A 25,888-nucleotide genomic window follows, 5' to 3' on the forward strand; every position below is an offset into this window, starting at 1 on the left:
GTCCATTTTCATTTTTCTATACTGATTAAGTCCAATGACTAGGGTTAATTTATGGTATAATTAATACAGTATACTTAGGATATCAGGAAGCACCTATAGTATTAATACTGTGATCAGGTGTAGGTGTTGCCCTTTTGCTTTGAGCACTTCACAGATTATGCTTGTCTGGTAGAATAGAAACAACACTTCACAACTGTCTTACAGAATTTTGACAATATAACTCACGTCTTTAGTGCAGAGAAATGATACCAGCCTTCCGAGCTTTCCTGAAGAGGCATGATAAGACCATTGTTACCAAAATGCTGAGGTAAGCTCTGAGGGAGAGCACAGCTAGGTCACCCCAAGGACTGGTGTTCTGTGGCCTCAGAAAGGGACCAGAGCTCCCTTCTCTCTGTGCCTTCTACAGTCTTCCAGAGCTGCTTTTGTACCCATCCCGGAGGTTTGAAGAATATATTCATCTTCTCTATGCTCTGAGGCTTCACACTCCTGTGGAACATATTGACCGTGGAAACTTGACCATTGCAATTGACCAAATCAAAAATTACAAAGGCTACATAGATCAGGTTGGTTGCTGGGAAGAGTCTGTGTCCTTTAAAAATGTTATGATGCTTTTGTGGTACTCTGACTCAAAGATTCTGAAATCCCTTAGCCTCTTGGGGTTCTCGTCAAACTTTTTCATCCTTTTAATGCTAAATCATTGTATTCAGTGATATTGAGCACTGAGGGCCTTTATTCTAAACCAAATAATGTTTTCAGATATCTCTTTAAGTACACTTATACAGATTAAAAAAAAAAGAGCAAACCTTTGTTTCTGAAAGTACTTCTTAATGTATTAATCAACTTTCCTGCCTAAGAAAGTACAGCAATCACAATTATTCTCTGCAAGATTTGATCATCTTGGAGTATAGGACTACCATTCTGAACATGTCACTGTGATGGGCACACAGCCCAGGAGTCTGGGCTGAATGGAAACAATAACACAGTACACCCAGAAAAAAACTTTTTGAACAGAGTCTTGCCACTTGCCTCTTTGTTTTAAAACACTGGGTACAGGAAATTGAGATTCTTATGATAGTTTATGAAAATACCACAACGTTATCAAGTGCCATAACATATTTTAACCTATTTATATGTATAAAAACATTACAATTTCAGTTTGCCTAAACTCACTTTCTTTTCTAGATGAAGCGGAACATCAGTATGAAAGATCACCTGTTAGACATCCAGAGACTCATCTGGGGTTGCCCTGTACGTATTCTAACGCACTTGCTACATCTCATGCTCAAAAAGGAGAAATAGTGATTCTGATTCAGCTAACATCTATTGAGTGCCTGTTGTGTGCCAGGTGCTGCCAAGCTCTCATATTCCACATCCTTGTTATCTGCAAGGATGCTAGATGAGAAGAGGCACAAGTGGGCTTGACCCCATCCCGTGATTTCTCTGTAGTCTTAGCACCTTGCTTGGTACTACACACCTCATGACCCCCTTTGAGGAATGGGGCCATGTCTTTATTGTTTTCTATTTCCCTGCATATAATATGTGGCGCAGGATTCTGCCCACTGAGGACATCTGTAAAAATCCTGGAAGTCCTCTACTGGTTATCTGTTACCTATGGAATATCGTCTGACTCATTCTACTTTCCTTCTCACTGCCTTTCAGTTCAGTTGCTCAGTTGTGTCTGACTCTTTGTGACCCCATGAACTGCTACACGCCAGGCCTCCCTGTCCATCACCAACTCCTGGAGCCCACCCAAACCCATGTCCATCCAGTTGGTGATGCCATCCAACCATCTCAACCTCTGTTGTCCCCTTCTCCTCCTGCCCTCAATCTTTCCCAGCATCAGGGTCTTTTCCAATGAGTCAGCTCTTCGCATCAGGTGGCCAAAGTATTGGAGTTTCAGCTTCAAAATCAGGCCCTCCAGTGAACACCCAGGACTGATCTCCTTAAGGATGAACGGGTTCTATCTCCTTGCAGTCCAAGGGACTCTCAAGAGTCTTCTCCAACACCACAGTTCAAAAGCATCAATTCTTCGGCACTCAGCTTTCTTCACAGTCCAACTCTCACATCCATATATGACCACTGGAAAAACCATAGCCTTGACTAGATGGACATTTGTTGGCAAAGTAATGTCTCTGCTTTTTAATATGCTGTCTAGGTTGGTCATAACTTTCCTTCCAAGGAGTAAGCGTCTTTTAATTTCATGGCTGCAGTCACCATCTGCAGTGATTTTGGAGCCCAGAAAAATAAAGTCAGCCACTGTTTCCACTGTTAACCCATCTATTTGCCATGAAGTGATGGGACTGGATGCCATGATCTTAGTTTTCTGAATGTTGAGCTTTAAGCCAACTTTTTCACTCTCCACTTTCACTTTCATCAAGAGGCTCTTTAGTTCTTCTTCACTTTCTGCCATAAGGGTGGTGGTGTCTGCATATTATCGATATTTCTCCCGGCAATCTTGATTCCAACTTGTGCTTCCTCCAGCCCAGCATTTCTCATGATGTACTCTGCATATAAGTTAAATAAGCAGGGTGACAATATGTAGCCTTGATGTACTCCTTTTCCTATTTGGAACCAGTCTGTTGTTCCATGTCCAGTTCTAACTATTGCTTCCTGACCTGCATACAGGTTTCTCAAGAGGCAGGTCAGGTGGTCTGGTATGCCCATCTCTTTCAGAATTTTCCACAGTTTGTTGTGATCCACACAGTCAAAGGCTTTGGCATAGTCAATAAAGCAGAAATAAATGTTTTTCTGGAACTCTCTTGCTTTTTTGATGATCCAGCGGATGTTGGCAATTTGATCTCTGGTTCCTCTGCCTTTTCTAAAACCAGCTTGAACATCTGGAAGTTCACGGTTCACGTATTGCTGAAGCCTGGCTTGGAGAATTTTGAGCATTACTTTACTAGCGTGTGAGATGAGTGCAATTGTGTGGTAGTTTGAGCATTCTTTGACATTGCCTTTCTTTGAGATTGGAATGAAAACTGACCTTTTCCAGTCCTGTGGCCACTGCTGAGTTTTCCAAATTTGCTGGCATATTGAGTGCAGCACTCTCACAGCATCGTCTTTCAAGATTTGAAATAGCTCAACTGGAATTCCATCCCCTCCACTAGCTTTGTTCCTAAGGCCCACTTGACTTCACATTCCAGGATGTTTGGCTCTAGGTGAATGATCACACCATTGTGATCATTCTGGGTTGTGAAGATCTTTTTTGTACAGATCTTCTGTGTATTCTTGCCACCTCTTCTTAATATCTTCTGCTTGTTAGGTCCATACCATTTCTGTCCTTAATTGAGCCCATCTTTACATGAAATGTTCCCTTGGTATCTCTAATTTTCTTGAAGAGATCGCTAGTCTTTCCCATTCTATTGTTTTCCTCTATTTCTTTGCATTGATCACTGAGGAAGGCTTTCCTATCTCTCCTTGCTATTCTTTGGATTATCAAACCACACAGACATACTCATAATTCTCTAATAATGTCAGCCTCTCCTTACACATTTGTGTTTTGCTCATGCTCTTCCCTCTCAGAAATTGCCTTCTTTTTCTGCTCCACTGGATAAACTCCTATTCGTACTTTAAAGATCCAGTTCAAGTATCATCTGCCTTGAAAAGTTTCCCCCAACATCTCCAGGTGTGAGTTGCCCCTTCCTAGGTATTCTTAACACCCTGAACCTCCCAGTCACACATTCTTACAGTCCTTTATCCACAAGATTGGGAGCTCCATCAGGTATGAACTAGTGTCTTCTAGTGTTCAGCATATAGCAGGAGTTTAATATGTGAATTATGCAGAGTACATCATGAGAAACGCTGGACTGGAAGAAGCACAAGCTGGAATCAAGATTGCCAGGAGAAATATCAATAACCTCAGATATGCAGATGACACCACCCTTATGGCAGAAAGTAAAGAGGAACTAAAAAGCCTCTTGATGAAAGTGCAAGTGGAGAGCAAAAAAGTTGGCTTAAAGCTCAACATTCAGAAAACGAAGATCATGGCATCTGGTCCCATCACTTCATGGCAAATAGATGGGTTAACAGTTGAAACAGTGTCAGACTTTATTTTTTTGGGCTCCAAAATCACTGCAGATGGTGACTGCAGCCATGAAATTAAAAGACGCTTACTCCTTGGAAGGAAAGTTATGACCAACCTAGATAGCATATTAAAAAGCAGAGACATTACTTTGCCAACAAAGGTCTGTCTAGTCAAGGCTATGGTTTTTCCTGTGGTCATGTATGGATGTGAGAGTTGGACTGTGAAGAAGGCTGAAGGCTGAAGAATTGATGCTTTTGAACTGTGGTGTTGGAGAAGACTCTTGAGAGTCCCTTGGACTGCAAGGAGATCCAACCAGTCCATTCTGAAGGAGATCAGCCCTGGGATTTCTTTGGAAGGAATGATGCTAAAGCTGAAACTCCAGTACTTTGGCCACCTCACGCGAAGAGTTGACTCATTGGAAAAGACTCTGATGCTGGGAGGGATTGGGGGCAGGAGGAGAAGGGGACGACAGAGGATGAGATGGCTGGGTGGCATCACTGACTCGATGGACATGAGTCTGAGTGAACTCCGGGAGTTGGTGATGGACAGGGAGGCCTGGCGTGCTGCGATTCATGGGGTCGCAAAGAGTCGGACACGACTGAGCAACTGAACTGAACTGAAAGTATTAATCGATTGTGTTTTTATTTGGCCAAATTGAGGAAGCAAAATGCAGTTGTTTTGGCCTAATTTAGATCTGCACATTTTGAAAGGGGAAGAGTAATGGGATTGACTGGATTACAGAAAATCCAAAAATCTTGGGACTCACAGAGTCCACAGAACTTTATCTCTGGATCACTATATGCCCCAAGTGATCATCTCCATGGCTGGATCAGTAAAGGAGCCTGACATCTTAATTTGTAACATTTCTTGATAGATCCCTCCTGACTCACCCACATCCCCACTTTATTTTTGGTAGTAGGAAAGAATTTATAATAAAAAAAATAATTTCAATAGTTTTAAAAATTAGACAACTCCCTCAAGTATAGTTTTAAAAACAATGCTTTTTTCATAATTGAACTGAGTTCTATTCAACACTTACATCTTTTGGGATATGATTATTCAGTAATGAGACTTATTTTATAAAAAATATATATAATTTCAAATTCTTTTTATTTCATAGACTCTATCAGAAGCAAACAGATATTTGATTAGGGTTCAAGATGTGGCCCAACTTCACTGCTGTGATGAGGACATAAGTTTCTATTTAAGGTAAACATTCAACTATCCTATGGCTATGAGTGTGTCTTAATTATTTTGTACCCAGAATCCAGTACAATGTTTGTCATATTGTAAATATACAATAAATCTTTGTGTTGATCTGAAAAGTTACGTATACACCCCTCTGAGACGATGTAAGGTGTTTATCACCTTACTCAGATTCCAGGCAGCTCCTTCATAGAATGGAAGAAACCCAACTGTCACTGCCTGGGCCACTAACTCGAGACATGGGATTTCTGGTTTGGTCACTTTCCTACTGAGAGGAGAGCTGATGTGAGATATCACATGGATGATCTGCTCAACTCTAAGAAAGAGAAGACCAGTTAATTATCTGCAGTTAGTTACTGAGGTCAGCGCTCCAAAGGTCTCACCGTAGGACCACCATTGTACTGAGGTCTCACATGTCTGGTTTGCACAGTGCTCACAGTAGTGTAAAAACTATTGTGATGCGAAGGTGCTAACATTTCCTTTTCTCCTTTAGAACAAGGATGGGCAAACTTTTCCGTAAAGGGTTAGATGGTAAGTATTCTAGGTCTTTCTTGCCAAATGATATCTGTGGCAACTAACTTTGCCATTGTAGCACAAAAGCAGCTACATAAATACAATACATAATGATTAATATGATCTTCATAAACAATACATGTGTAGCTGTGTTCCAATAAAACTTTATTTACAAAAAGCAAGGAGTGGGGCCATTGTTTTTAAATTCTTGCTTTAGAAAACTATTTGAAATCTATGTTTTCAGTATTAATGGCAAAGATGGTAGCTCCACAAACAGCAACCAAATGCAGAGGAATTAATTCCAATAAAAGAAATGAAAATCAGATTACCTGTTATTTCAGTGAATATTTCACTGAATGTTTCCCAAAGGCCAGGACAGGATTTGGGATGGAGGAGAGGTTGGAATAAACCAGTCCCTTAAATGAAAATCAAATCACACAACTGTGTCACTTCTCACTGTCACAGTGTTTTTGTTTTCTCATTTTGTTGTTTTTGGTCAGGAGCAATAGAAATGAGCTACAAGAGAAGGAACTAGATATCAAGTCAGCAATTCTAAACACAGTGTAGTAGGACACATGCTAGGGATTATTCCAGTTTTTTATTATTAGAATTAATTTTACCTTCATATGTTCATTCTCAGACACTCTTCCTTTATCTTTCTTTATCTACGTCCATGTTTCTGACTGACGGAATTTGCTCTGGGGAGAGTCATTTTAGAGCTAGAAAACTGGAGGCATGTGTCCCTCTGTAGATATAACCCACATAGTTTTGGATTACGCTTTTATGCACCTTGGAACTTTGACATTTTCATGTGTGACTTTAAACTTGCTGATTTTTTAAGCATTTTGTTTACTTTTGTTCTCCTTCTAATGGGGTGTCACCAGGTGCAAAGTGGAGCCTCTAAGGCCGGTGAATAGAGGCACGGCTTTAGATCACCAAACAGGGCCATCCACTGCTCAGACCCTGAGTCCTCTTGAGGACAAACATTACTAAACTACAGAGTATGTATATTGTTACCTTTGCTTTTAGCTTACCCAAAGGGACCTATAGTCATTGACCAGGAAACTGGGCACTGGGGGAAGAGAAATACCCAGACTTCTCAGGGACGCAGGACTCTGGCTCTGAATTGACTTTTATCCTGGCAACTGCCAAAAGCCACTATAATCCACTAGTCAGAATGTGGATGATGAGGACAAGGTGATAAACAGTTTTGACTTAGGTCAGCTCACAGAGGCTTCCCTCATGAATCAGACAGTAAAGAATCTGCTTGCAATGCTGGAGACCCATATTCAATCCCTGGGTTGGGAAGATACCCTGGAGAATGGAATGGCTACCCACTCCAGTATTCCTGCCTGGAAAATCCCATGGACAGAGGATACTGGCAGGCTACTGTCCATGGCGTTGCAGTCGGACACAACTGAGTGACTAACACTTAGCTCACAGAACCAATGACGTACTGTTATCTGTTCATGCCAAAGTTTATGCTCTGCAAATTACTTTTAAAGTTTTATGTATTTATGGAAGTTGGGTACTTTGTTTCTTGATCTGGCTAACGTATTAATAGTGATTAAATAATGACAAAACACTTCTAGAATGGTGTTAAGAATTTAAACTATGTTTGGTGGAGTCATTGAGTCTATTTGTGAAAAAGCAAAGAAATCCTGTCCAGGTTCAAGGAAAACACTCTACCCGTGGAGTTGGTTCTTCTGAATCCGAGCAGCAGCAGTATTCTGAAACTTGAGTAGGATCCAGAGTTTCCATTTCAGTTGTTCCATTATGTCAATGTGAAAGGCAAAATTATTTGTTTTTACATATGTAGAATAATAAAGGTTTTTAAAAAAGGGTTCTGGTGTTTTTTGTCTTTGGATGAAACTTGTTGAAGCTCTTGGTGAGTATAAATGGCTTTTGGAAAGCTTTTTCCTAGGTAAAATTCATTTATATGTATTTTAAATAGCACTTTCATAATAATAAAAACCTCTTTGTGCATTTATCTTTCCCTGCTCACGTCCTCAGGTTACAAGTGGCCTCAACTCCAAGTTCAATAAACGTGCCTGCTCCTTCTCCTCTGGGCCATCCACCCACCCAGCCCAAGTGGGTCACGCTATTAGAATTCGCCTTCATTTAACTTACTTTCAACGCTATCCCTTCCAAAGGGAAAAATCAAACATCTGTTTACCAAAGCAAACACTCCTTTCAAAGCTTCATCTTCAAAGCACCCTGGTAGGCACATTCCCTGGCCATTTAGATAGAAAGGCAAAGTTTTATTACAGCTTTTAAACATTTTTCTCAAATGATATGATTCTTATCAGTAATAAGAGTAAAAATATTGCCAAAGAAGGGTCACAAACATGGGTGGAATTCTTTCGCCTAGGGTGGCCACTCAGCACATACAGCTCACCACATACTGATCTAAATGCACCCCCTTTCTTGCTTCCCCCTTTCCCTCATCCCTATTTCTATTTGCTCCCTTATTCTCAGAATAACCTATCAACTTAATCTGGAACATTATTTCTTTCAAACTGCCAGTAAATATGAAGCATCCCTCTCCTTCCAGCCTAAATCATAACCACAGATATGGGAAGGAAATGTGTGAAAAAGGAAGGTGGCTCCAGGGGTTGGATGACCAGTGCATTTCTATCTCTCCACACACCTAACATGACCTGTACCCCCAACACTCTCCCAAGAGCTGAACCTGAAGCAAAGCACTCCTTAAAATGTTTAAACCACTCGCTCTCCCAGTCTAGTCTTTTGCCCACCTCATGGGCACAGCTGTAATTAATACACGACTTAAGTACTCTCAAGTGTGGTTGGCGAATCATCACCACCAGGGAGCTGTTAGAAACACAGAATCTCAGGCTAGTCTAGCTCTACTGAATTTGCATTTCAATGAAAATCTCTGGGTAATTCAGATGCACAGTAAAGTTTGTACAAGTCAGAGCCATTATAATACAGAGTGGATTCTAAATGTGAATTACAGTAGCTTTTATGGAAAACAACCTGTCAGGCTTTGGTTAAAATATATATATATATACCATTTGGTCAATCAATCCTACCCTTGGGAACCCTATCTGACAGAAATGTAAGGAGTCTGTTTGTACGTAAGGAACTGGTTTTTTCAAACATTGCTCACAGTGGCAATAAAGAAAAAACAAAGGAAATGAGGGAGGGAAGAAAGAGACCTGAGCCTGCAAAGAAATGCCCACTAAGTGAGGGAAGAGTTAGAAAAATGATGGTCCATCCATGCTATTATTTGGTCATTAAAAAGAACTCGATTTCTATTGCTGAGAAAAGCAAGAAAAGAGCCTGGAATAATACTTAAAACAACCTACCTGTAAATAGATGCATACATAGGTACATATGTGAGTGACTACTTGAATGGGTTAAAAAAGAAAGTAAAGAGTATATACTGTTTGGTAATGTGGGTAACATAAGTGAAGGGAGGAGTGAGCCAAAAAAGTGAAACCAAAGAGCAGTGCACGGAAACAACCGACAGTATATGCTGATATAACTGCATCACTTCTGAACGACTTTATCTGGATCTAACTCACCAATTTAAAAATTAAACACAGATGATGGCAATAAAAACTAAGAGAATTCCTCTGAATAAACCAGTCAACTGAGTTGCTTGCTTAGAGTAACTTCTTGAGGGCTTCTTGATGCTTCTAGGAGAAAAATATTTTTGGGGGGCTATCCTCCATCAAAGTAACAAGCTTGCTGCACTTGGCCATTCCTGGGTCTGGACAGAGATTGGGGGCATGGGTGAGGCTCTCCCAAGTTCCTCCCTAGTACATCATTTGATAACCCACACCAGAGCACAGTGAAATCTGCTAAACACTGTGATCTGACTCCATCAGCAGACAACCACAGAGGATACTAGATGGAGGTTGGGGATCAAAAAATGCCTACCAATGACCATGGTAGCAACCTCAGTAGAACTGAAGAGCTACTTAAATCCAACTTTTCATCCATTTCTCTCCAACTGTATTAGAAAATTCTGTTTCCTACTTAGTAAATGCTTTTCTTTTCCCTGCTTTCTACTTAAGACACTGCACACCTTACTGATTCTTGTGCTTCTCTCTAACCCAACCAGTTATCCTTAAAGATGAAACCAAACTACATGAAAACATTCCCCGCAGATTGTCTAAGTACATCAAACACAAAATACCAACACAGCTTTAACCTGACTTGTGTTGTAACACTGGGAAAATTCAGTGTTCATTTTTCCCTGCATCGATTGGATACTGTCCAATGGATAAGATCAAATCATTCCACCAGGAACCCTGAGGCCCACCCACATGACTGGTCTGACAGACAGAGGGACTACTCACACCAGGAGAAAATAATACAGAGAACTTCAAAAAGTCAGTCCAAAGGTCTGAGGTGGGGAAAGACCCTGATGATGAGCTTATCAAGGTAAAGATGGTGAAGTGTGTAACAAAGCACATATGTATGCGTACGTAAAACTAAACTGCTCTTTCTCTTTTTTAAACCAGGCTCTATGAACATACCTGTGATCTCAGTCTTTTCCTCTTCAACGATGCACTGCTCGTTTCTAGTCGGGGTACATCTCATACTCCATTTGAAAGGACTTCAAAATCAACCTACCAATTCATTGCATCAGTGGCACTTCATAGGTTAATCATAGAAGACATACCAGATTCCAAATGTATGTATTCTCTTCCTCCAAAGAGATCACACCTTTAAGAAGCTGTATTATATAAAACTCATTAGCTATTAAAATAGGAAAGCAGGAAGAGAACTGGAATTTGCATTTGCAAATAATTTCCCAAGTGTTTTTAGGATCTCATTAATGTAAACTTTCCTTTACCTTTGAAATAGCAAAAGAAAGGAATGCTGGCATCTTCAGACACATACTCTACACATTAGGAAAACAGCTTTCCAAAGACACAAAGGGAGACATAACCCTGTATTATTGCCAGCGAAGCTGGAGTTCTTAACCACTATTTTAACTTCTATTGCTTGTAGATGTTACAATTTTTATCTATTACTTTTCCATTATACTAGGACTAAGTGATTATTGCAGATTTGACTGTACTTTTTTCCGTAAATTTGCATTTACAAGTTCTCTAAAGGATGTATTTGCAAATGATGTTTAGTAACAAAACATTTAACTCATAATCTCAAAAGAAATAATCGTTACAAAAAGAAATCCTACTTAAACCTACTGTACCTTTTAGTTTTTATCTTACACTCTACTTCCCAATCTTCAAAAGATCTGTATCTCTTTTCCTATATTTCTGTTAGGCCAGACAATCTGAATGTAACACCTTTTGTTCCAATATTTTTCACTGCACGTGAAGGTAGGACTTATGGGTAAAGCTAGAACCAAGATCTCAGAGAAGGAACTAATCTAAAAAGAGCTGCTTTCCATTAGCTTTGGCTTCATTTAAAATCTGAGAGAAACTGAACACTAAATGTGGGAATAAATATTTTCACCTATTGAGAAATAAATATTTTCAAACTCAGGGTTAATTATCCATAATGTGCATGACATGTCTCCTTCCATCTCCCCTTAATCAGCTGTGCTCTATGTCAGAACATCATAATGTGAGCTAAAAGTGGGCATTCAGCTAAGTCGTCGTTGGCTTCTTTCTATCCTGGTGCTCATACCAGGGTGGTTAAGGTCCAGCTCTCAGCATCTCTTATCTACAGTAACTCTTGTAAAGACCTTTACCGGTCCCAGTTCCTTCTGAAATTAAAGAATATCATATCATCTATTACTTTAAAAATAATTGCTAATTATAATTAAACAATTATAAAGACAAGTTTATTTTAGACTATATTTGAATTATTCAGTAATTTAGGAAGTTATATTCTAAACTGGATTTGTGTTTGAGACTTTAATTTCCAAAAAGTCTTCAAGATGATTTGATCAACTCTTGAATTTTAAAACATTTTTTCCTTTTGACTGTTACCTACAAAAATTAATTTATGTACTTCCAATATTTTTACAGTTATCAAGAATGCATTTATTCTTCAAGGTCCAAAACATGAATGGATTTGTGCAACAGAAGTTGAAGATGATAAATTTCTATGGTTGTCTGTACTCCAAAATGCCATCAAAAGTAGTATGGAAAAGTGAGTCTGGACTTCAAACACCAGGGGTGCCAATCTGCCCTGACAAAGACAACATATTGTTTTCTGTTCCAGAAGATTCAGTAAGAAGCAGAATAATGGTTCATCATGGATGATCGGTGGATGAACTAGGGGGACGCATAAAGTTACTCCTAACTTTTAAACTTTATCATCTATGCTCAATTATGTGAAATGGATAAGAAAAATTTGAATATAAAAATCTGAACCACTTCTTTTGATAGTTGTTTTTCATGGACATTATTATTTAATCTGACTGACAAAACCTAAGACTGAATAAGGATATTGAGTATTTAAAGATTTGTTTTCTGATCTAATGAAAAATAAAGTCATAATGAAAAGTATTTCTTAAATGATCAGTCTAGAGAAATGTCTTAATCTGCTGGTGATTTATCAACATCTTTTAACATTTCCATGAAATAGTTATGGATTTTAAAAATATGTATAAGAAATCTAAACAGTACTTTACTAAAAAACTGGTCACATATATCCAAAATATGAATGTATTTCTACAGAGAGCATTAAAAACATACCACTATAAAGCACTAAAATTTTCTGTAATTCTTAAGTGTTCTTTTGTTGCAAAATTAAATTCTTAGACCTTCCAAATAAAATGGTTTAAAAATTTGTTACATTGCTAAATTAGAAGGCCGTTTGGTAGAGGGTGAGGGGGTACAAAAAACAAAAACGAAACTTGCCTGTAATGGAAATTAGCTGAGTAAAAACTGAAGAAATTAAGACAATTCTATTTAAAACATAAAAAAATAAAAATAGGTATTGAGTAGTTTTCTGGGCCCTTAAAGCTTTAATTATTTAATAAACTGAAGCTATAACCTGGTTAGCTACTTTGAAACTTTGGCTGATATATGCAGTAGTAATAGTTTTACTCAATTAATGGTAGATAACATTGTATTAATCTTGGAAGCTTTTGGCTGTCAGTTTCCTCTTTGCTTCAAATTCTCCTTTAAGGAAATGAAATCTACTAGTACAGTCTAGGATTGTGAAGTAGGCTATTTTAAACATTTTCTTTTTTCTATAACAAAAATACAAATTCCTTCTAATTCTTAAAAAAAAGTACAAAAGTTAAAATGTTTTTAATTAGTGTAAAATCACACTTCTGATTATGATAAAACCATGCAGCTCAACATCTATGTCAGATAGAATAAAACATTAAAGGAATGCCTGCTCTTAGTCAGCAATAAATGTAAATTCACAAATGTGATCAAAATGGAAATACCATAGAATACAAAACAAATCCCGAGACACTACATTATCCTGAATAGGACATACTTTAGAAACTCTTTGTTAACAGGAAAAGTCTCTCTCTATAGCAAAAGAATGGAGTAGAAATGGTAACCCACTCTAGTATTCTTGCCTGGAGAGTCTCATGGACAGAGGGGCCTGACAAGCTACAGTCCATGGGGTCACAAATAGCTGGACATGACTGAGGGACTAAACAACAAAAACATGGCAAAAGAAAGAGTAACAACAGAGCTAAAGATAACTAGGAATCTTAAGGAATTTTCGTTTATTATAATAGTGAATAATTAAGATCCTCAGAAGTTCTAAAACATGTTACTTGAAAACACTTCTAGAGACTGATGAACATAAGCTTATAATTGCGAGTTTAGTGCATAAATCATGCAAAAAGTGACGTCTGCAGCTGGACAGTACTTTTGTGGCTTGCAGCGTCAACACTTTCCCTTTGCTTCTAGCAGACAATTTAAAAATGCCTATCTTTAGTTATTTCCTAATTTTACAGGACTGCCGAGGAATTAAAATCTCACACACAACAAAGTTTAAGTCACAGGTGATCCTGATCAAACGTTCGTAAGGAAAACATAAAATCTGCCCTCTAAGCTGATGTGAAAAGCTTGAAAGTGCCATGAGACTCTTGAAGAATGTTGATTACAGCAGAGCTTATGGTTAAAGTATGCCTTATCCAATACAGTTCTTTCAAATTAAAAATCAAATAGGAAACGCATTTTAAAGATTGTTGGATTCTTTAAGTATTAAGCCTAAAAGACAAATTGACAGTTTATTTAGTCTCCTTTTGAAAATATTTGAGTTTGTGCTTAAGGTGTTAAATGAGAAGCCCACTGTGTAAATCCAAGCAGTGTGAGGTTTTGGCCACTAAGTATAATGCACCAAAGTTATGAGATAACACGGGGGGAGGGGGGTTGTGCCAACAAACACAATACACCCTCCAGAAAAAGTCATCCTGACCCTTTTATTGTTGAAATTAAAAAATAAAAGATACTTAAATACAATGGTGAACATATAGGGCAAAACAGAATCATAAAATTTAATGTTGAATTAAGCAGTGAGCTGAATGTCTGGGTCTCCAAATTGGCTTTGAACCCAAAACCGCTTAAAAATGGGTATGTTCACAGTTAACGGCAATTGGCTTATAGGTGAGAGAATGGTCGAAGCTGTTCCAGTTGAACTTCCAGGGAAATTCGCTCCTCAAGAACATCCTGAAAAAGATGGAAAGACAAGTTATGTTTCAACATATACAAAAATGAAGGCACATCTAACAGCAGCTCTGCATCAATAAAACAATTTCCGTTCCTTAAGAAGATGAAGGGACAGCTGTTCCTTTTAGAAACAGTTTCTTTATAGGTGCATGCATTAAAACACAATCTTAATTAAAATCTTTTTTTCTCATTACTTAAAATCAGGGTAATCGAATGTTTTTTTCCTTCATTATTAGAAAAGCCAGTATTTGCAGATGGTGGCTATTAATGCGTGAATTTTGCACGAAGCCCACCCCTTGCAGTAACTGCAGATACGCTGATTAACAAAGATTCTTTCCCCTGGTGATTACCTCTGGTCATAACAACTCCTGCACCTCATTTTGAGATTCCGTTTCACAATGAATAAATGTATTTTATAATCAAAATTTCTAATGACTGTCGATTTGGGGCAGTCTTTTCAGTCAGCAACTTCTTATGAAGCCATATCCTTTTTTTCTTTTTCTCTTGTTTTAACCAGAATTACCTCCTATCTGGTACCACATTTTCTCAGAGGATAATGAGAAAAGTGATTTTTAAAACCAGCTTCCATATACATGTTTCTATGGTTTTTCGTAGTTCTTCAGAAAAACATGCATTAACAAAACTTTCACCTCAAGGTATGCTACTAGCAAGCTTGTCATTTAGTTTTACATTCTTCCTTTACAATGGACCAAATTCACAAGTCATAGAACAGCTATGAATATCTTCTTTAACTGAAGAGTTATACAAGAATATTATTCCTTTAACGTATATTTATCAAATGCCCAACATGTGTGAAGTTTTGAGGACAGAGACATGATGGTTATAAATCTATCCAGGACAATCTCAGTTTATCTCTGATGTCCTGGCCTATACATTAACATATCCTTTTCTCTTCAAAGTACTCTGGTTTGAACAATGTATTACATGGTCACTGTAAATGGGGATGATTATGACTTAGCCTCAGTGAGTTCAGGTTAGTAGGACAGAGACACAAATGTGCCATAGATACGGACAATTTAATAAATGCTAGAAAAGGAATATGAACAGAATACAGAATATTCTGTATTCATTTTACATTTCCATGGACTCCTTCCTCATCTTTATGGTTTACAACCTTGCTACTCAAAATGGAGTCAACTGTCCAGGAGCATCTCCTTCACCTGGAAGCTTATTAAAAATTGCAGAAGTCTCAGGTCCCTCTCCATACTGGACATGAATCAAAATTTTCATTTTAACATGTGACCCCTTCCTAAGTGTATACAATTAAGGTTTGAGAACCACTGGTTTATAAGATGTGAATGCCTAATAATGTTGATGAATCATACATGATTCTGCTTGCTGGTTTCTATGTATAGGGATTCAAAAAAATCATGGTTAGTAGTAAGCAAGAAAACAAACTCATCCTCTCAAGCACAGATGACAGAAGTACACGCTGGCCCTGAGCACCATTTCTATTTAAGGTTTGTCTTTTCTGTTTTAGAGATGATCTAAATTGCCCCCATCCCTCTTCTTTAGACCTGTCATTTTCACAGAATCTTAGTTGTTTTGATAAAAGGATAAATTTACAATACTCGAATCATTGTAGAATTAGTGTATAGACAGCCACATATATGATCCTAGAGGTAGCAGAAGTCACAACATTTCTACTCTTGGGTTTCATTATGAAAGTTAACGAACATTTTCAGTTCAGTTCAGTAGCCCAGTCATGTCCAACTCTTTGCGACCCTATGGACTGCAGCACGCCAGGTCTCCCTGTCAATCGCCAACTACCAGAGTTTACTCAAATTCATGTCCATTGAGTCAGTGATGCCATTCAACCATCTGGTCTTCTGTTTTCCCCTTCTCCTCCTGCCTTCAATCTTTCCCAGCATCAGGGTCTTTTCAAATGAGTCAATTCTTTGCATCAGGTGGCCAAAGTATTGGAGTTTCAGCTTCAGCATCAGTCCTTCCAATGAACATTCAGGACTGAACATTTTAGGAATATGCTTTACATACATGTAGGATAAGGCAATCATACAAGAAATGAGTACAGGAAATTCTTTTTAATATTAAAAGATTCAAAGGCATATAAAACATTTTAGATCCACACTTCTCCTGCTACTTGGAAAAGTTTCATACTAGCATAAGAACTGGTGGATCACCTCCAAGTCTAGTTCAACAATAAGAGGCTCTGAGTCCATGGAACTTTCCAAATAAAGATTCAGAAACTACATTACCTTTAACTGTTGCTGCAATTCACTATTCAATCTGGCCAAAACTGTGTTGGTTTCCTTATTGCGTCTAATTGATGCCTGAATAGCTTTCTTATCTTTCCCAACAGACCTGAGAAGATAAAGAGAGCAAAAAACGTGACCTTCATTCTTATTATTAAATTCGCTCCATTCTTCCCTGTGATCTATGGCTAATCCCAGAATGCTGAGGAAGCATCTTTGCCCTGCTAGCATAGCTCAACCTTGCTTGATCAGTTTTAAAGCTCAACCAAAAACTACTAAGCTTCAGAGGCTTAATTACTGTAGTTATTGATTTAGTGACTTTTCTGTAGAATCACATGAGTTTAAGTCAGTGCAGAGGAGGTATAAGCAAACTTTTTCTATAAATGGTCAGACAGTAACTATTTTAAGCTTTGAAGACCATACCATTTCTGCTGAATATTCTGTTTTTTTTTTTTTTTCATCTTTTCTTTTTCTCTTTTTAAACAAAAATGTAAAAAAATTTTTACATTTTACAAAAAATGTAAAAGCCCTTACAAAAACTGGCTATGGGTTGACTTTGGCCCATAAGCCCTAGTTTGCCAATTCTTGATTCTAGAACAACCATAGTTAAAGCATCAGTGTTACTGTGCACTATAATTTTTAAAGTCTGCTCTAGGATTTGTAACTTGAGTTGAACTATTAGGCGGGTAAAAGTGGGAAGAATATTCCACTTACTCATAAATGAGAAAAGGGAACAGTGGAGGACCTGTGTTCAACTACAGGACCAGTCTGACCATAATTCCTTTCTGTTTAATATTTTTAATTACTGTGCATTTTGTTTCCAGTAATTACACGTGTTTAGGAACAGCTTTGATTACCGAGGAATAGAAGGTTGTGATGCAAGAACAGCAGCTAGGACACCTGTCTTCTGTGCATGTTCATCAACTTCTGGCCTTAATTCATCTTCTGATTTTAATCTCCTTCGAACAGGTTTAGGTGGTGGAGCAAGAGGTGTTGTGCCTTTGCTCTGGGAGACAAGAATTTCATGAATAATAAGCATTTCTTGAAGACATTTGTGGTTCGTTAGCACTTTGCCAACATCATATGCTTTCTTTAAGCCTTTCATTCTCTTAAGAATTATGGGTCACTTGTCCTCCTTTAAAGCAATTTATGTATTTGTGGCAACAGCTAACTTAAATTACAATGGGAAAGAATGTTCCTAGTGACATCACAAGTGTAAATGTACCTATTAGACAAAAATTTTTACAGGGTGACATAACAAGCTCAAGGCCCAGATTCTGTGACTCAAGGTTATAATATTCAGTTTTAACATAGCACACTCAATATGTATCTGTTCAATAACTATAAAAGAGAGTCTCCAGAAATATGCGTCCAGTATCACTATAGGGTTTTCTATTCAAATATCCTAAGATATATTATCTTAATGAATACTTTATAAAGAAGTGGAAAACCAGGTAATTCTTTAAAAAATCTTTCATTAAGATATACAAGAGCTCTTAAAAATGAATGGCTATTTTATTGGAGATCTCTCCTCAACAGAATCAAATATAACAGTCTGGTATTTACTGTAACCTGATTTGACCTGTTAATAAATAAAAACAAGAGTCAACTGCCATCCCTTTGGGTAAATATTATTTTTAATCTATTGCCATTTACTCACAAAATAAAACTATTAAAAAAATTATAGAAGTACTAACAGTAAAAAAAAAAAAAAAAAGTGTCCAGAAAGTAGCATTTAAATACTTTCAGAAACACTCACTGTTTTAATGACTACCGGGGATGTCTCAATGATAACAAAAAAAGTGACCAAAATTTTTTTCTCAAAAAGTGTCCTGTTATCTGCAATGTACTTTGAAAGGCAAACAACAGATAAGAAGGACGGATATAGAGAGAACAATGCAGGTATAAAGCAAGTATATTAACACAAGGAAAAATGTTATATTTTTCTATTTCTTTAATTCTGTATTTATATGAAATGAAGAACATTCACTAAACATACTGATAGTCATTTCGTTATATATGTAAGTCAAATAATTATGTTGTACACCTTAACTTATACTGTGTTATGTGTCAATTATATCTTAATAAAACTGGAAGAAAAATATAGTAAATATTAATAGTACAATCAAGGTGTGGCTTTATTGTACAATATAAAATTCTTTTAACTCTTCTGTATGTTTAAAATTTTTTGCAATAAATTTTTGGGAAAACATTCCTAAGACAGCTAAAAAAAAGCAGAGAGTATAATATTAACCTTAGAGGGTTGATAATCTTTTCCTGTTATACTCAGAACTGAAATAACAGAAACTGAGTGTGACAAAAAAGGAAGTTCTACTTCATGTACTTGAAACAATGTAATAACCACACAAAATCTGAGAACCTGTGGCACGCATTAATACAAATGACAGGCTATCATCTCTACCTCTAGGTGGACTGTATTCTGAGACAGGTTATATGTATTACAGTTTAAGGCAGTGAAATGGGTTAGATGATCTCTAACTTTACTTGTAAGATTTTCAAATTATATCATATAATTTTTATATGTATAAAACAATCAATACTATAAAAGACTTTTGTATACCACATTGGCGGGAGCACTAGCAGCTGTCTTTTCTTCAATTTTACTATCTGTTTTGGCAACTCGAGAACTTGCGGGATCAGAAGATTTTTCAACCTAGAGATGAGTATATTATTATTACAAATTATATTTAAGTAACACACATATATGAATAAATATATAAGTAACAGATTAGAGAGCAAAATGTTTAGAAAACATTCATTCTAACAGTAAGAAGCTCAGATGAAGAGGAGAGGAGTTTGAGACTACCTTGTAAAACGATCATGCATCTGCCCCTTTAGGGCAGAGAGGGAAGAGAATACATCTCTGAGGGGATGGCAGACGATGTCTGGGAAGTTCTTTGGTTGGGGGAGGGTACGTACAAGTACCCGCTGCACACCGCTACTCCCACCTCAGGCCTGCTCTGCCTTCTTGGAGGTACAGCCCATTTCCCTAGTAGCACCAGGCCAGGAGAAAAGTTTGAAGAACTAGCTGGTAGAAAATTTTCCATGGACCATATCTATAAAACTCTTTATGTAAATTATGCCAGTCAAACGTCAGTTTTTTTAATTAGAGAAGATCAGTATAAATTGGAATAATCAGAGCAAACTTCCCCTCTTCCCTCCAACTCCATATTTACACTTATGAGGACAGGGATCCCTGTCCCACATACAGAAGTTTTTGCTGCTAGAACCAAACAGTCCCGCAGAACACTGGCTGCAAACATGAATTTCTGGCATCCTGTGGTCTGCAAGTCTGTCTAACTGATGTGACTTACTCCCATACAATTTTCACCAAATCACACAATCAAATGCTTAGCATTAAGATGCAGCCCCATAAACTGGCTTATTCTCAAACAAACTGAGGGTAGCTATGGCAACCACAGCTTCTTCTTATACAGAAATCTTTGAACCACACAATCAGATGCTTAGCATTAAAATGCAACTCCCAGAACAGTGTTTTAGCCAAAACCAGATGGTTGCATCTTTTCATGTGACATCTACCCTTCACCCTGATATTGATTCTTACTAAGCATTTTTTTTTTTTTTTCGATTCTTACTAAGCATTTTATGCAACCAGTAGGTGGTCTGAGGCCAGTGAGAAATTGAGAAGCATTGATCCAGGGAATAGAAACCCTCTAAAAGCAGCAACAGCAGGTATTTTACTCACTGATGTCCCTTCTATTATCTGCTCTTTTAGGGGTTCCTCTGTTTAAAGACTGGCTTATGAGCACAATATTGGAAGATTCCCAGCAGAAAATTAGAGAAGCCCTTGAAAACTGACCGGCAAGACCTCTGGATGTTTCTCGGCTTCATCATCTTGTTCTTCATTTACATTTGATGCAGCAAATACTTCAAATTGGCTGAAATCTGCAAAATTTGGTTGTTCTGGTATCTGCTGAGGTGAGGTACTAGTGTGAGTTATTAGGCCATCGGCATCCACTGGGCGATGCACAACGGGACCAGGAGCCTACAGGAGGGTTTAGGATACAGGAAGGAGCAAATCATTTTACTGATCTAGTGTCACGGAGTAGCTTTCCTTTTCTTTGAAAATTTATTATAAGAATGCTCTGATTTATTAGCTGAAAATTCAGGAGGGTGAGCTACAGTAACATTTAGCTCTAAAAAACCTTGAGTGAAATGCCAAGACACTAAAAAATTAAGATAACAAATCTCCAAATAAAAAGACACTTTCACAAAATTCTTATTGCCAAGAATGTGCATCAAAGGAGAGAAGTTCTGGCCTTAATCTCTGATTCTCCCCTTGCGTCTATTTTTTCTTAATTAGGTTGCTGCATAATTGTTCATTATTTTAAAAAACTGTTTTTAAAAATGTTTCATTATGTTTCTAAAAAGACTGTTATCTTTAGTGTGAAAACCAGTGCACTCTCCTTCAATTTGTCCTCCACTCTTTACAAGATCAATTCTTCTAAAGTCTCCACTTGAAAACTAAACTTACTGAGTATCTACTTTTGACCAAACAAATAAGGTCCATCCTTAACAGAGCTGATAATCTAGTGCAGGATACGAGAAAAGTAAACAAGGGATTAAAATACAGTGTGAGGAGTTTTGTGACAAAGGAAGCACAGGAAGCTAAAGGAATAAATCTGAAGTCTCTCCCCTGCTCACCCTTAAAAAATCCTCCATATCCTACAAGAAAAACTCCACCATCTAAGTATGATATAGGAGATGCTCTGTCATTTCCTCACCTCTTCAATTTTATTTCCCATCACTCTAGTTGTACTAAACTCAGCAGCTTTTCCTTGAAGAATATGCCAGGCTTACCTTACCCTCTGTGCTACTCCTTCTGGTTGTAATGCCTTTTCCTCAAGAAATAGTATTTTATCTTTCAAGTCTCTGCTTAAGTCTAACTGCCTTCATTTTACTTGACTTTTTCAGTGTGATCCCTGATGTTACTAGCTAGGACATCTATGCTAAAACATTTTATAAGTATGTCTACTATAGCATTTCTATTATAACTGTTTACAGGTCTGTTTTTCCCACTAGACTGGTTCTTGAGTCAAGAGATAATTCACTGGGTTTTACACCTTAATGCAGTAAAAGTATTTTCGTTAGCCCTTTAGATAAAATAAATACTGGAATATTCAAATTTCAGTATCTTTGATAATTAGGAAACCATCTTTTTAACTACAAATAACCAATTTCATTATAAGACTCTAACTCAGAAAAATCAACCTAATTCATTCATGTAAAAATGCAGCTAGTCAGTCACATAAAACTAAGCTACAAACTAGAATCTATTTTGGAACATAATAGTTTTATGCAGATGAAACAACTTTGACCTGTTAGTTGTGCAACACTTTATTCACTGATACAGTAACACATCTAGGGAGATACAGGGAGGTTACCCTGAGTCACTACTAGATCCAGGACACACATGACACTTCCTATCCCTCAATACACTGATCCTTCTTCTAAACTCTCCTTTGCCGAGACACTATCATTTGGTTCACTTCTAAGTTTCTTTCAAAAAACAACCCAAATCATTATTGGAATTCTTATCCTCTAAGAAAAGACCTAGCTTCTCCGAATTAAATATGCATTAAGAATGACAGGCAATTCCCGATTTTCAAACTAATTCTAGAATAGAATCAAAGACCTAACAGATAAACTGACCAAGGCGACTATAATAACTGATGCTTACTAATAAAGACCTAGGAGAATTACCTGTGAGGGCTGTGGTCTTGGAGGCACTGCAGGAGGTTGGGCAACAACTCCAGCCTGTTGCTGTCCTGTGTGAATACACAAGTCTTCTTTTGGTAAATATATATAATTACTTTGCTAGTACAGCAGATAGGCTGAATGAATGTGATCAAATGATAAAGATTTCAAACGCCAATGTATAGAACTGGAAGCCAAGTCCATCTCGTCAAACTGCCTGGATATGGTTGAATCTCACAGCCTCTTCTCAGACCTCACTTCTCTTGCTCTACTGCACACAGCACTTGTCCTGCTCCTCCCTGTTCCTGTAACACTACACGTTCTTGTTTTCTTCCCACCTTTGTGACTACTTTTAGCTATCAAATACGAAGACTTCCAAATTTCCTCTTTCCATTTAGCATTTTAGTATATCATTTCTATGTAAATGATTCTCAAATAATATATCAATCTTGCTTAGCCCATAGGTCCAGCGACCTGTCGATTTTTCTCTTCTTTCTCATCATTCCAACCACATAATATCAAAAACAGAACATCATCACCCTCTATCCTAACTTTTCTATTTTGACCAACAGTAAGACCAGTCATATAAAAATTGAACCCTCTGAGTATGATGACTCCTCTCTCTCCTCTGTCATGTAATGTAAGACCTATTAGCTTTTCCTCCTTAATATCTCCACATAAAATCTTTTTTTTAATCTCTTGTGGCATCTCTCAGGTTCCCATCTTTATCATTTGAACTCACATTTTAGACAGTCATTAAGGAAAATAAATTCCCTCTCATCTCATACTTTTTCAATTTAAAATTTTTCTTTAGATAAATATAAAAAATAAGAGAAAACAAGATACTGTGTATCTTTAATCAACTAAATATATTTAACAATTTAACATATTTAATTTGTATCACAGTTCTCTAACCCCTACCTGTTGTGACGGAAAAGGTCCGATTCATATCTAAAGATGATGATCTAGAATGAGAGGGCTGAGGCCTTGGAGGTGGCGGTGGTGGTGCAGTGTTTTCAGGCGATGTTCCTGAATGAGACCTGCAAAATGGCCCCGTTACAGTTGGTCACGTTATTGCAGCTTTTCTTTTTAAGCAATCAAACTTAGCTAAGCAGCAAAGGATCTTATTGGTATGACATTTTCTCCAGAGGGTATACAAGTATTATAATGAATAGAGTATTATTTGCATGTGCATTCAACAAGCAGTTACTTAATATAGCAAATAATCTTCTTTATAATTATACATTTAACAGAATTTTAAAGAACTTTTAAAAAAGTTATTAACATGAATTCAAGGTAGACTACTAACCAAGTGTAATGTTTTCATATTCAGTTAAAGGCAATATTAATCTGAAAAGCTGTTTTCAAAGAAGAGTAACTGTACTTTCAGATATGGTTAGCTTTCAACTTACTTAAATTTGGTAAGCTGAAGTACACTTTGGCTTGACTATGTGAGACGCCATCTCATCTTAAAATCACTCATTTTAGAGGTGATTATACTCATGTTCACTCATTCTGGAGATCTGCTTATTAGCCACCAAAGTCTTCTATATTCTGAAGAATCTCACGGACTAAGACAATCTGATCCTCACTAATAGGAATAAAAGGACTAAAATCCCAAATGAGAACTCTAAGATATATGAAGAAGCAGCCTTCTGACTGTGTGAGCTACTGGAAAGTCTACGTTACCAGTGTCTCCATACATCCTCCAGGTGTGTGGCAAAAGACTCTTATGATGTATGAAAAGCACCAGAGAAAGATGCTTCTGGCCTGTGCAGTTTTGAGAGGATGGTGAAGCCCTGGGAGACAGACCCCTTTGCCACCTCACCCTGTCCTGTATCATTTTTGTTTGTGCCTGAAATGTTAACATGTGACACAGGTCTTCAGGATGGGTAGGTAGCCCAACACTAGGCTGCATGTCCAGATGACATTTTAAAACACCAAATTCTTTTGGTACTTGTCCCATAAGGCTCTAAAAGGAAATTTGCACATTTCATACTTAAAGAGACTCTCACTGCTCAGCTACCAAAAAGGACTGTATTAAACCAACTGCCAAGAAGTTATCAGTTTATTTTAAACCTTCCACAGAATACCAAGAAGACAACGATTCCTTTTGCTTTGCTTTTCTTTGGAAAGAATAAAAGTCATTTCCCTTTTATATAAATCAATAGGTAACCTGACAGCCTTTAGAGAAGTGAAGAACTGAGAAAAATAATTTACGCATGCATGCATGCTAAGTCACTTAGACCCTGTGCGACCCTATGGACTGCAGCCCACCAGGCTCCACTGTCCACGGGGTTCCTCAGGCAAGAATACTGGATGGGTTGCCATTTCCTTCTCCGAAAATAATTTATACTTGGTTTCAAATAATTTTCAATATTAAAATGTAACAAAAGACTTTAATTATGCTTTTTTAATGAACAGAAACACTAACCTTTGACGAGTTACGTTGTTTCCAATCTGTTCTGGATCCGAAGTAAAAGAGTCTGAACTACTGTACCCATCTGCTGATAAATGGGATATATCCTATTTAATAATAATAATTTCTTTACTTTTTATTCTATATGCCCTAAACAGGTAATTGAATTATTGTTTCAAACCAGGGATATTCAAAGATTGGCCAACAGGTTAATGTTTCATCATTGTATTACTAACCATAAAAGATTAGATATAAATCAAATAAATGGTGTACTTATACAACAAAATACTATGCACAGAGAGCAATTACAATCTAAAAGAGTTACTGTTTGATAATAGAGAAATATTCAAAATTAGTTACACGGAAGCAGGGCAGAAAATAGTACATATATCACAATTTCATTTCATATAAAAATATACCATGCACAAAGATTAAGGTGGACAATGAATGTTAATTATGGTCATTTGTGGAACAGTGAGATTATAATTTGTATTTTCTTATTTTTGTTTATTACATTTCTACAAGTGTGAATAGTTTTTATAATGAAAAAAATTCATTTTTAAAGGATAAATTAGAAGCATTTTAAGTTAAAAAGCGAACTTAAAAACTGTTTATGCAAATTTTAAAAATTTTGATAAAGGAATAAACTGTGCTTAGACAATGATAAAACTTATGAAATTAGCCAGAGGGTACCAATTTTTCACCTGAGGACATATTTTCAATTTCCTCAAAATCTTATAAAGGAGCAGAGAATCCCAGAATCAGACTAACAGCTATGAAGCAATAAAGAAGTTTTAAAACAGAAAACTCTAGGGATAATCTGAAGAAATACTATGAAATACCTTTCAAGAGTTATAAATTGAAGGGACTGGTTATTTAGTTTCATTTCAAAGTGTATCCCGCTTCTTCTTCCTGTCAAATCACTGAGAAGTTTACTAATTGGTACAGGAATGATTCTAAAATTAACACATTCCCATTTGGACGTTGTTAATAGGCATCTCAGACTGAACATGTCCAAAACTGAATTCCTACCCTTTCTCCCACAAATCTTCTACTACAATAGACTTCTTCAATTTCCAGTTGCTTTGGCTAACATCCCTTGAATCCCCCTGATTCCCTTGCCCCCACCCCTCACATCCTGTATCACAAAGGTAAACAAATC

General features: G+C 37.1%; 2 protein-coding genes across 22 annotated transcripts in view; one reads left to right on the forward strand and one right to left on the reverse strand.

The window, feature by feature from the left end:
• The window catches only part of ECT2L (epithelial cell transforming 2 like), a 79,236-nt gene extending 66,747 nt beyond the window's left edge, over positions 1-12,489 (forward strand). For 9 of the 16 annotated variants that reach the window (XM_027551690.1, XM_027551693.1, XM_027551692.1 and 6 more), the window contains 6 exons: positions 234-307; positions 407-563; positions 1,183-1,248; positions 5,145-5,233; positions 10,237-10,409; positions 11,719-12,489. In XM_027551690.1, the coding sequence (XP_027407491.1) occupies positions 234-307; positions 407-563; positions 1,183-1,248; positions 5,145-5,233; positions 10,237-10,409; positions 11,719-11,846 (687 nt within the window). In that variant the 3' untranslated portion in view covers positions 11,847-12,489. Of the gene's footprint in view, positions 1-204; positions 564-1,182; positions 1,249-5,144; positions 5,234-5,723; positions 7,587-7,756; positions 7,898-10,236; positions 10,410-11,718 lie in introns of those variants that run through there. The other 7 variants (XM_027551697.1, XM_027551695.1, XM_027551696.1 and 4 more) reach the window with 7 other exon arrangements.
• Positions 12,490-14,062: 1,573 nt separating this feature from the next.
• Positions 14,063-25,888, reverse strand: part of REPS1 (RALBP1 associated Eps domain containing 1) — a 90,015-nt gene continuing 78,189 nt past the window's right edge. For 4 of the 6 annotated variants that reach the window (XM_027551710.1, XM_027551709.1, XM_027551707.1 and 1 more), the window contains 8 exons: positions 24,742-24,814; positions 23,229-23,347; positions 22,314-22,378; positions 20,410-20,595; positions 19,150-19,242; positions 17,426-17,574; positions 16,572-16,677; positions 14,063-14,334 (listed from right to left, as the gene is read on the reverse strand). In XM_027551710.1, coding sequence (XP_027407511.1) covers positions 14,266-14,334; positions 16,572-16,677; positions 17,426-17,574; positions 19,150-19,242; positions 20,410-20,595; positions 22,314-22,378; positions 23,229-23,347; positions 24,742-24,814 — 860 coding nt within the window. In that variant the 3' untranslated portion in view covers positions 14,063-14,265. The remainder of the gene's footprint in view (positions 14,335-16,571; positions 16,678-17,425; positions 17,575-19,149; positions 19,243-20,409; positions 20,596-22,313; positions 22,379-23,228; positions 23,348-24,741; positions 24,815-25,888) is intronic. The other 2 variants (XM_027551711.1, XM_027551708.1) reach the window with 1 other exon arrangement.

Source organism: Bos indicus x Bos taurus, chromosome 9, assembly GCF_003369695.1.
Source record: "Bos indicus x Bos taurus breed Angus x Brahman F1 hybrid chromosome 9, Bos_hybrid_MaternalHap_v2.0, whole genome shotgun sequence".
NCBI lineage: Eukaryota > Metazoa > Chordata > Mammalia > Artiodactyla > Bovidae > Bos > Bos indicus x Bos taurus.